Here is a 12,112-nt window from a genome sequence, read left to right on the forward strand (position 1 = left end):
AAATAAATAAATTATAGTGTATGCCAGATGCTTATACATGCCATGGAGAAAAACAAGGCAGATGTAACAACAGAGGGTGAAAATGTAATTTTAGATCAACAATTCAAAGAAGGCTTCAATAAGTCAGTGACATCTGTACAAAAATCTAAAGGCAATGAGGGAGCGAATCATGTAGATGGGTGAACACTCAGGCCAAAGGGGCAGCAGGTGCAAAGGGCCTGGAGCAGGGACAGGCCTCAGTTGAGGGATGATTGCTTTAGTCTTAGGTGGGCTCTTGGAAGGCAAGACAAGGAATTACGCACAGCAGGAGCTCAGTATATGTTGATGGGAGAGAAAAAGGAAGAGAGAGACTACCATACTATAACCAGAGATTTTGAGATTGAATTTTGGGAATGGAGGAAAAGAAGAATCCATTTCATAAAGCTGGAGAAAAATAGGTGATTCACTGATTTTACGTCCTGTCTTTCTAGCCTTCTCTTTTTTTAAAAAAAATTTATTTAGTTTTGGCTGCGTTGGGTTTTCATTGCTGCGTGCAGGCTTTGTCTAGTTGCGGCGAGTGGGGGCTACTCTTCGTTGTGGTGCACGGGCTTCTCATTGTGGTGGTTTCTCTTGTTGTGGAGCACGGGATCTAGGTGTGTGGGATTCAGTAGTTGTGGCGCGTGGGCTCAGTAGTTGTGACGCATGGGCTTAGCTGCTCCATGGCATGTGGGATCTTCCCCAACCAGGGATCAAACCCGTGTTTCCTGCATTGGCAGGCGGATTCTTAACCACTGTGCCACCAGGGAAGTCCTCTAGCCTTCTCTCTTTTTTTTTTTTTTTTGCGTTATGCGGGCCTCTCACTGTTGTGGCCTCTCCCATTGCGGAGCACAGGCTCCGGACGCGCAGGCTCAGCGGCCATGGCTCACGGGCCCAGCCGCTCCGCGGCATGTGGGACCCTCCTGGACCAGGGCACGAACCCATGTCCCCTGCATCGGCAGGCGGACTCTCAACCACTGCGCCACCAGGGAAGCCCCTCTAGCCTTCTCTTAAACATACTTCAGAGATGGAGATGATTCAAGGAATTTGAAGATTTCATTTTTTTTTGTTTTGCTTTCTGGCTTTGCTTTGAGCTGAAAAATAAGGACTTTTTTAGTTTGCTTTTACTATGTTTAAGACATTTTTCAGATAAATAGAACTCTTTAAGATTAGGGCTTGGAGCTCAAATTATTAGTACTCTTAAAACAAATTTATTATTTGGAAGAAATTAGATACCATTTATTGCAAGAATAACAAGTTTACAGGGAAATTATTAGTAATTTATGAATAGAAAATCTTTTTTCCCCCAAATGGTCAAGAGAATGGGGTTTGAGATTTGGATGTTCTTTTGCTATGGTTTGTATGGTCTGTATTTGCTTCTTCAAATAACTTTGGATGACTCTTACATGACCACGTTATTGTTTTCATAAATGGTATTTTTAGGAATTGGAAATAACAGAAAGTTCTGGTAGACTTGCCACTTGTCCTAAATAACTTGTGTAGCTAAATGCCTCTTTCCCAAAAAGTGACTGAAAAGCAACATCAGACCAGGATTTTAAGTGTTAAATGGATGTTTTTATGTAAGACAGTAGCAATAACAGAAGGCATAACAGTGGTTGGTTCCGTTGCTGGGCTTTTTTTTTTCAACTTGGTTTCTGTTGTTTAAATTACAGAAGGAACATTCTTACTTTTTTGGTGTGTGTGAAGATTTTTCAAGAGTGATAAGTGGACAAGGTTCTCGTCTCAAGATACAACAAGTGCCCATTTTGTTTTCAGTGTCATTAAAGTATAATTAACTTTTTAAAATTAATTAATTAATTAATTTGGCTGCATCAGGTCTCAGTTGCGGCAGGCGGGCTCCGTAGTTGCGGCTCACCAGCTCTGTAGTTGTGGCAATGTGGGCTCCTTAGTTGTGGCATGTGAACACTTAGTTGCAGCACATATGTGGGATCTAGTTCCCAGGCCTGGGACCAAACCCGGGCCCCCTGCTTTGGGAGCACGGAGTCTTATCCACTGCACCACCAGGGAAGTCCCAAAGTACAATTAATTTTAGAATAACTCCACTTTTGATCTTTTCTCTCCCACTCAAGATTTTTGGGAAAATTTTTTCCTATTTTTAACCTCTCTTATACCTTTACTTTTTTACAAATTTGCATTCTCCACTATTTTGTTGAAAGATAACAAACTTCACAATATACCAAAATAATACAGCTGAAAATTTAACTTTATTATTTTCCTATTTAAAAGTAATAGAGGAGGGCTTCCCTGGTGGCGCAGTGGTTAAGAGTCCGCCTACCAATGCAGAGGACATGGGTTCGAGCCGTGGTCCGGGAAGATCCCACATGCCGTGGAGCAACTAAGCCCGTGCACCACAATTACTGAGCCTGCGATCTAGAGCCCACAAGCCACAACTACTGAGCCCGTATGCCACAACTAGTGAAGCCCGCACACCTAGAGCCCGTGCTCCGCAACAAGAGAAGCCACTGCAATGAGAAGCCCACGCACCGTAACAAAGAGGGGCCCCCGCTCCCTGCAACTAGAGAAAGCCCGCGCGCAGCAACAAAGACCCAACGCAGCCAAAAATAAATAAATTTATAAAATAAAAAGCAATAGATACTCCTTATAGCATAAAAGGGGCGCACAAAAGGTATAAAGAAGTTAATTTTCAAATTACCTGTAATCCCATCCCAGAGAAAACTATTGACATTTTGGCATATTACATCTCATCAGTCTTTTCCTATGTATTTTTGAATGCAGCTCAGATATTACCATATATAAAGTCTTATATCCAGCTTTTTCACATAACATTATATTAAAATTATTTTTCTCTTATCTATAAAAATCCTCTTTGTAAACATAATTTTAATGGCAGAGTAATATTCCATCATATGGATATACTATCATTTATTTAAACATTCTCTTAATATCAAATACTTAAAGGAGAGTTAGTGGGTCAAAGCACATAAAAATTAAGACAGCTTTGTTTCCTGGAGAGGTTGTTCTTGAGAACACGGGGAGGGGATACAGGGAGATGGTAAGGGTTGGGGGAGGGGTCCAGGCCAGCAGAGAAGGAGCGGCTCAGAGGTCCTGGCCCAGCCGTTCCAGTTCATTCAGCAGGAAGTCCATATCCGCCCGCGTCAGCGCAGGGTTGGCCACGACCATGCGGAAGAAGTTGCCCCGGGTACCATGGGGCTGGTAGCCAATCATCATGGAGCCCTTCCTCACCATGCGCTCCTTGAGGATTGGGGCCACCTGTGGGAGGAGTGGAGCAACCTTCCAGCTGCAGCCTGGGGTCAGGTGAGGGGCTGGGCTCCCCAACTTGCACCTCCCTCCACCCAGACACCTTCCAGAGACAGCAACTCACGGCTCGGATCCTGACGTGGCCCCAGTTTACCCTTGCCACCACATCCAGCCCACTGGACCTTCTCTACCTCCTGCATTCGTTCACGTCTCACCATTCTCCACGTTACCACGTGGGCCATTTTCTGCTAAATCCTGACTTTTTACTGAATCTCAACACTGCTTTTTCAGTCTAACTTCAAGCCTTCATCATCCTCGACACCTTCTTCTCCCCTCTCTGAATTCCTATAACATTTTTGATGTTTCGTATCATCTGCAGCACCTAGTACCGATCTATCCTTAGCGACCAGGACATACCTCCTGGCCTGACAGGGTTGCTCTGTCCCCAGCATTAGTGAGCAAAACTCCAAGATCTTTCTGCCTCACGTCTCTGTCCTGAGCCTGAGCTCCCAGCAGAATGCCCCACACCATGGATCTATGTACTTCACACTGGTGACTTTTCTTGTAATGCCCCTCTCCGTCTTCTTCTTACTTTCCAGAAGCATACCTTATCCCCCATTCCCAGCCTCACAGAAATGAGGACAAGTGGGTGTCGTTTTCCAGTTCACGGTCCCCACCTCAGGAGCAAGAGACTAGCCAAGGGAACTGCCATGCCACTTACAGCCAGCAGGGGGCGGAAACACACCAGCTGCATCGGTTCCCTAATGGGTTAACCAGAGCAGGGAGGAGACTGCCTACCGTAGCCAGCCTTTCACCGTAATCCGGACTCCCCTTCTTCTCCCGCAGACTGGGGGGCACGAACCAGAAACACACGTTGACAAATTCAGGCTGGGAGGAATGAGGAAGAGGAAGGTGTGAGCTGAGGAAGGGGGACCGTTCCCCTCTCACTGCCCCTCTTCCCCAACCAGGGCTCTGCTGGGGAAGAGGGGCAGTGAGAGGGGAATGGCGGGGGGACGGGGGGTGAAAAAGAGCACAAGGTCGGTCGTACCTCCATGACCAACTCAAAAGTTTCCCGCTTCTTCAATTCCTCCACCAGGTACCTGTGAACACAGAGTGAGACATCATGGGTTGAGGAGGAAAGGCAGAGATACAGAAACAAAAGCAACCCAGAGAGTGAGTCAAGAGACACTAAGAGCAGGAAAGGGGTGCAGGGCTGGAGCCCAGAGAGGGGAAACGGGACTGCCCCCACTCCTACCGGGCAAGGGCAAAGGCCTGATCCACACGCCGCTCCAGCCCCTGCCCGCCCTGTGCCTTCCACATGAGCCACAGCTTCAGACAGTCCACGCGGCGGCCACACTGCACCACCTTGTCTCCAGTGTCCAGAGCCACATCGTAGAACTTGTCCTGCTGGAACAGGTAGCTGGCCTGGGACCCGTGGCAGCGCTTGAGCAGGTTCTGTGGAGGGTGAGGAGACAGTCAGACCCACTCTCCCCGCCGAGGTTTCCTCCAGAGCTGCACTGGGCCATTTCTTAGCTCAGTCCACATGCTTCTTTCCCTGGAACCAGGCGGCACTGATGGGACGGCTGCCAGCTGACTGAAACCCTCTCTCTGGGTTTTCTTCCAACACTCAGAGTTCTTCCCAAATGACGCAGGATCCCTCCGATTACGACTTAAGCCGGGAACTTTTTCCTTTGCACGAAGACAGGGGAGTGAGGGAGCCCACTACAGGGGATTAGGGTGGTCACAGATATTCAGCTTCAGATGGCATGGCAAGGAGAACGTGGTAAGGCCAGGAGCTCCTCTCAGGTGGGATAGAAAAGAAGACAGAGGTCCAGGATGGGAGGTGGCGCCAGGGCGGGGGAGGGGCAGACCCACCGAGGTGTCCCGGAGAAGAAGAGCTGAGCACTGCAGGCCTGCGGAGAGGAGCTTGTGGGGATTCCAGGCCACGGAGTCAGCCCTGGGGTGGGCACAGCAAAGCAGGGTCAGCTGGCTCCCCCTCAAGCTGCCCAACCAGAGCCCCAACCTTTCCAGATCTCCAGTAAGAGGGGCCGGTCTCACCCAGGCCCAGCAGAAGAATTTCCAGGTCTGACGTCTGACCTCCCAGCCCCAATCAACCATCTCTCCAACCTCCCTCCTACCAGCCTCCTTCCCCTACCCCCATCTGAGCTCCCTGGTCCAAGACTACTCTCTGGATCAAGGATTTGAAGGTGAGATTCAGGGCGTAGGGGGCTGTATGCACCTCTGGATCCCATTCAGGAGATGTCTATGTGTCTGTGACAGCAGGACACTCCCTCCCCAGGCGGCCTGTGGAGCAAAAGGAACAATGTGGGCTTTGGCCTTGGCCTCAGTTCAGCCCACCCCATCCTCAGGCCTGAGTACCACTCACATCCACGTGCAGCCACAGTCCATGACGCTGGCACACGTCTGCAACTGCCTCCAGAGGGTCAAAGGCCCCCAGCACGGTAGTGCCAGAGGTGACACTGACCAGGAATGGCACAGCACCCTGTGGCAAAAATGCAGAGGGAGAAAGAGGCTGTGAAGTCATCTCAAGAGCTACCCAGAGCCTGGTGCTGAGATCCAGCTCTGTAAATTCTTCACACGCCTGACCTGGGCCCTTGCAACCTTACAACGTGTTACTGTCCCCTTTAATTTGCAAGTGAGGACACTGAGATTCAGAGGAGTTAAGAAACCTGCCCCCAAGCTGAAACCCAGAGATGGAGTTCAAACCTAGGTCTGTCTGATGGTCTATTTCCAAAGTTCATACTCTTTCAACAAAGTTGAATGTCTTACTGGAAGATCAAAATGCTATTTTAAATATCCTAATAGTACAAACGTTTATGAGGAACTTGAATTAGTATTCAAAAAACTACAACAAAGAAAAGCGCAGGCTCAGATGGCTTCACTGATGAGTTGTACAAAACATTAAAAAAAGAACTGATACCAGCTAGGGCTTCCCTGGTGGCGCAGTGGTTAAGAGTCCGCCTGCCAATGCAGGGGACATGGGTTCGAGCCCTGGTCTGGGAAGATCCCACATGCCGCGGAGCAACTAAACCCGTGTGCCACAACTACTGAGCTTGCGCTCTAGAGCCCGCGAGCCACAACTACTGAAACCCGCATGCCTAGAGCCCGTGCTCCACAAGAAGAGGAGCCACCGCAATGAGAAGCCCGCACTGCAGCGAAGAGCAGACCCCGCTCGCCGCAACTAGAGAAAGCCCGCGTGCAGCAACAAAGACCCAACGCAGCCAAAAATAAACAAATTTAAAATTAATGAATTAAAAAAAAAAAGAATTGATACCAGCTCTTCATCAGCTTCCAAAAAAAAGAAGAGGAGGGAACACTTCTGAATTCATCCTATGAAGTGATTATACCCTGATACCAAAACCAGACAAAATATCACAAGAAAACTACAGAATATATCTCTTCTAAATATAGACATAAAAATCTATAAAACACTAGCAAAATAAAATCAGCAACATATAAAAATAATGATACACCATGACAAAGGGGGATTTGTCCCAAGAGTTCAAGCTTGGTTTAACATCCCAAAATCAATTAATGTAATACATCCTATCAATAGAATAAACGAAAAAAACCCACATCTCAATGTGGTTTATTGATCATCTCAGTAGACACAGAAAAACATTTGACAAAATCCAAAACTCCTTCATGATATAAACACTCAAAAAACTAGGATTTGAAGGGAACTTCCTTAACCTGATAAAGGGCAACTACAAAAACACCCACAGCTAACATCATACTCAATGGCGAAAGACTGAAAGCCTTCCCCCTAAGATCAGGAACAAGACATGGATGTTCACGCTCCTCATTTCTATTCAACATTGTGCTGAGGTTCTAGCAGGGCAATTAGGTAAAAAAAAATAAGAGCCATCCAGATTGGAAAGGAAAAGAGCAAAATTATCTGTATTTACAGATAACATTATATTATACCGAGTAAATCCTAAGGAATCCACTAAAAAAAACTATTAGAATTAATAAATGAGTTCAGCAAGTTCGCAGGGTACAAGATCAATATTCAAAAATCAGTTGTATTTCTACACATTAGCAGTGAACAATCCAAAAATGGAATTAAGAAAACAATTTCATTTATAAGAACATCAAAAAACAATAAAATACTTAGGAATAAATTCAACAAAAGAAGTGCGAAACATATACTCCGAAAACTACAAAGCACTGTTGAAAGAAATCAAAGAAGACCTAAATAAATGGAGGCATTCCATGTTCATGGATCTACAGATTGAACACATCCCTATCAAAATCCCAGTTGGCTTCTCTGCAGAAATTGACAAGCTGATCCTAAAATTCAAATGGAAATTTAAGGGACCCAGAAAGCCGAAACCATCCTGAAAAAGAACAAAAGTTGGAGGACTCACACATCTGATTTCAAAATTTACTACAAAGCTATATGAAGACAATGTGGTCTATAGGATAGACATGCAGATCAATGGAATAGACCGAGAGTCCAGAAATAAATCCTCATGCTTACATTCAATGGATTTTCACAAGGATGCCAAGACAATTCACTGGGGAAAGAACAGTCTTCTCAAAAACCGATGCTGCGACCATTTGCATGTGGAGATATATACATATTTTTTAAATTTATACTTAAATACATAGTTGAGGTATTTTCATGTTAACATATATATTCCCATCTTATTCTTTTAAATGGCTGCATACTACTCCAACAATAACAACAATCGCAGCTAATATTTGTATACTGCTTCACTGTTCTAAGTGCTTTACACATAATTTAAGCCTTACAACAACCCTATAAGTTCTATATTATGCTCATTTTACAAAGGAAGAAACTGACACAGATACATCATAATTTATCTATTGATGGATATTTAAATTTCTTTTTTAATTTTACACTTCGCTCCAGTGCACACAATGCTAAGCACTTGTGATGATGATTTATAAACTAATCCTAGCAGCAGGACACAGAGTCAGTGGATAGATACATTTAAAATGGTATAGGACTTCTCTGGTGGTCCAGTGGCTAAGACTCCGTGCTCCCAATGCAGGGGGCTCGGGTTCGATCTCTGGTCAGGGAACTAGATCCCACATGCCACAACTAAGAGTTCACATGGGACTTCCCTGGTGGCGCAGTGGTTAAGAATCTGCCTGCCAATGCGGGGGACGTGGGTTCGAGCCCTGGTCCGGGAAGATTCCACATGCCATGGAGCAACTAAGCCCATGCGCCACAACTACTGAGCCTGCGCTCTAGAGCCCGCGAGGGGGAACCCCATGCCACAACTAGTGAAGACTGCGCGCCTAGAGCCTGTGCTCCACAACAAGAGAAGCCACCACAATGAGAAGCCCGCACACCTCAAAGAAAAGTAGCCCCCTCTCGAAGCAACTAGAGAAAAGCCTGCACGCAGCAATGAAGACCCAATGCAGCCAAAAATAAATAAATAAATTTATTAAAAAAAAAAAAGAGTTCACATGCCGCAACTAAAAGATCCTGCATGCCACAACTAAGACCCGCAGCAGCCAAATAAATAAATATTTGTAAATAAATAAATAAGTAAATAAAAATGGTATAGATAGTGCTGAAACGCCCTCCAAGACGGCTGCAGCAGCTCCCATGTCCCCTAGTGCGGAGGGGCGTGCAGGGGCCTCCACATCTCCCATTGCTCCAAGTCTGCATTGCTCACCACTGGCCCGCACATCTTCCTGAACTTCCTGCACAGACCCTGCCAGCTCACAGAAACCTTCTGGGCTACACCTCAGGTCCCCAACATCCTCCCTGCGGTGCCCCTTGGGACTCCACTCAGTGACTCAGTCCTACCCCTGCCCTGCGATCCGATACTGCCCATGGGTCTCAGCAGAACTACAGTGTCCTTGCTCCCCAGGCATCCCTTCAGCCCACCAGGGAAACGGGCACAGAGATCAAGGGGAGGGATGAGGGGAGCCTTGAGTAGGCACAGGCCAAGGAACCCTCCAAGAAGGGAACAGAAGGGTCCTGTTCCACTGCCTCAGCACCCCTCACTCACTCACCTCGGCCTCAGCCAGACCGATCTGCCTCTCCAGATCCTCAGGGATCATTTTCCCTCTAGAAAAGAAAACTTAGTGGGTAGGGGAGTAATAGGTTCTCTAGGCTGGGCAGCAGAACTCGAGAGCAGGGTAATGTGCAGTTAGCCATGCAGAGGCCACAGTGTTGATTTTTCCCTAAGAGGGGTAAACAGATCTCAGGGGACAGGGCGGAGACTCTAGCAGGCACTGGTAGACAGCAGAGGCAATTCGGTGGGAACAGCGCAGGGAGAGAAGTCCGCCGGGGTGTGCGCCAGAGGCCAGAGCCCCTGGCAATGAGAAGGCACACGGCGCCAGGCCGGGTCTGAGACATGCAGACAGAAGGACCTTCACCTCTCATCTGCCTTGACCATTCGGACGCTGTCAGTGCCAAGTCCCAGAAAAGCAGCTCCTTTCTTGACAGAGTAATGACACTGTGGAGGAAGGCAGAGGGCAGGGAGGGTGGGGAGGAGAGAGACTGGTCAAACAGATGAGACCCTGTAGGCCAGGGCTTCTGAAATACTCATGGGCCTACAAATCACCAGTGTGTCTGGTTAAAATGCAGATTCATCTTCAGTAGGTCTGGGCTGGGGCCCGAGATTCTGCATTTCTAACAAGCTCCCAGGTGATACTGATGCTGCTGGCCCATGGCCCATACTCTTAGCAGAAAGGGTGTGGACTGTGTACACTGCACTGGATGCCCCTCTGCTACCCCCACACAGAAGGCAAGGTGAACGGGGAGTGTTTACACAGCCCCCTTGGTTGGAAGGAAGCACATCCGCCTGGGGGCAGGCTGGTCTCGGAAGAGATGGGTCTGAGCAGGCAGAGGATCTCACAGGTCTCGGACTCAGCTGGCTGGAGATTAGAATCGGGGAGCCCAGGGTAGGCCTGTGCCTCTTCCCACCTCCTCTGATGTGAAAAGGGCCAGGGGCGGCAGTGCCCAGAGGCCCCTCTGTTTGCAATCCGGGTAGCGCTGATAGCGGGCCAGGTTCACAGCATACATGTTGGAGATGGAGCCACCTGCCACAGGGAAGGGGTGGTGGCAAGAGGGAGGGGCAGTGGGTCAAAACTGGAGCTTGGCTCTCTTGACCTCTCCACCCAGAAGAACTGATCAAAGAAGCACAAGTGATTGGCTACCAGGCCACGAGTTCTGAGGGCTCGACAAATGGCACGCTGGTAACCCAGACAGCGGGATCTGCAGATCCCGACTCCCCCTCCTTATCCGGGGCTGATCCCAGGATCCACCACCCCACCCCACCCCACCCCACCCCACCCCACCCCCCCGCCAGGACAGCAGGCACTGATGCCATGTATTATTTGGCAAACATGAGGATACGGGGGACTGGGCAGCTTCTCTCTGGTTTGGCCGGAGCCCAGCTGGAGAAGAAACAAAGAAGAATCACCCCTCCCTGCCAGCTTACAGCAAGAGAACAGTGGGGAAGGAGGAACCCTTGAAAAGGCCAAAGAAAGGCCCCCCTCCTGTTTACATACCAGGGCAGAAGACGCCGTCCCCAGAGCTCCAGCCCACCAGGGCCCGGAGTTTCTTCAACACCTCTTCTTCCATGAGGACAAAAACGGGGGCGATCTCATATGTGTACCTGCCAGGAGAGGGAATGATGAGAATGGGAAAGAGACAGGGAGAGACTCTGCGAGGAGTTGGAGAGAGGAGGTGGACAGAGTGAGTGAGAGAGGGTCCAAAGAGAGGACTGAGTTGGTGAAAAAGAACAAGGGAGGAAAAGATGAGAAAAAACTGGAGGCGGGAGGCATGAGAAAGCTTGAGAAAGGAAGCCCAAAGGGTACGAGGGGAAAGACTCTGCCAGCAGAGATTCCCAGAAAAGACAGGGGGGCAAGCACCATTCTCCTCTCCTACCCACCGAGTATATCTCCCACAAACCCAAATCCTTTTGGGGAGGTGCAAGGGGGCCTGGGGATGGCTCACTGGCTGGTGTTGAGGCTCTCAGTGACAATGCGTCCAGCCAGGGCATGAGGGTCCAACCCTGAGAAGAGCTGGTTGAAGAAACGAGGGTGACCTGGAGAAGGGGGACGAGGGCTCAGTGTGGAGCTGGGTACAAATTCTAGACGCGCCTCCCCGCAGGACCCAGGACCTACAGGTCTTCACACTGTAGCGGATCACAGCCCGGCAGCGCTCCAGGATCTGCTCCTGTGACTCCCCCTCATTCCGCAGCTCCAGATCCAGAAGCTGCTTCAGCTCCTCTGGCTCCCTCCACTCGCAGACCTAGGAGGAGAAGCGGGAGATTCTGGGGGCGCTGAGGCACCCCGTTGACTGGCTGCCCAAACCACATCTCAGCAGACAGAAGACACCACCAAGCTGCACTTACAGCAAATTAGGAATATTTTCCAAGCAACACATGAACAAGGGTAAATAAACACGGTCTGGCCCAGTATGTAATCCCTGAGGCACACAGTGAGAGTGATGAATTCTGGGGAGAAGCCTGCACAGAGGAGGAAAGTTCTCAGCCAGGTTTGATGGGCAGGAGGAGGGGGGAGAAAAGACCCACCTTCTCGGAGGCACTGGTCCCTTTCCGAATGACCTCATCCACCACAATCCCAAACACGTCCCGGAGCAAGGCTTCTGCAGCCACGGCGTCCCCATCAAGGGAGAGGAGTGGTTGAGAGTCAGCCATCAGGAGGAAATCTGTGAGCAGAGCAGGAGTTATTCCCTACTCAGTCTGGGGACCCCACCTGGACCTAACCAGCAAGAACTTCAACTCCGTAATGGGCCTAAGGCCTAGCCCCAGGCTTCACTGTACAGATAAGGCAAGTGAGAGCACCCAGGGAGAGAGCCAGCAGAAACAGGTGGGAAAGA

At 48.9% G+C, this 12,112-nt stretch overlaps 1 protein-coding gene across 4 annotated transcripts; it reads right to left on the reverse strand.

Moving 5' to 3' along the window:
• Nucleotides 1-3,006: 3,006 nt before the first annotated feature.
• CSAD (cysteine sulfinic acid decarboxylase) lies at nucleotides 3,007-11,930 on the reverse strand (the record flags this gene model as incomplete). Of its 4 annotated transcripts, XM_082666551.1 has the most annotated exons (14): nucleotides 3,007-3,267; nucleotides 4,054-4,143; nucleotides 4,304-4,355; nucleotides 4,511-4,710; nucleotides 5,131-5,212; nucleotides 5,495-5,559; nucleotides 5,642-5,758; nucleotides 9,274-9,328; nucleotides 9,640-9,719; nucleotides 10,190-10,305; nucleotides 10,777-10,883; nucleotides 11,225-11,315; nucleotides 11,395-11,521; nucleotides 11,805-11,930. In XM_082666551.1, the coding sequence occupies 14 exons, from the start codon at nucleotides 11,928-11,930 to the stop codon at nucleotides 3,094-3,096; spliced, it is 1,482 nt and encodes a 493-aa protein (XP_082522677.1). In that variant the 3' UTR covers nucleotides 3,007-3,093. The 4 variants fall into 4 exon arrangements, with proteins under 4 accessions (XP_082522677.1, XP_082522678.1, XP_082522679.1 ...); XM_082666552.1 differs by lacking the exon at nucleotides 4,054-4,143; XM_082666553.1 differs by lacking the exons at nucleotides 5,131-5,212; nucleotides 5,495-5,559.
• Between the last annotated feature and the right edge of the window lie 182 nt (nucleotides 11,931-12,112).

Source organism: Grampus griseus (assembly GCF_964374135.1).
Source record: "Grampus griseus genome assembly, chromosome: 11".
Classification (NCBI taxonomy): domain Eukaryota; kingdom Metazoa; phylum Chordata; class Mammalia; order Artiodactyla; family Delphinidae; genus Grampus; species Grampus griseus.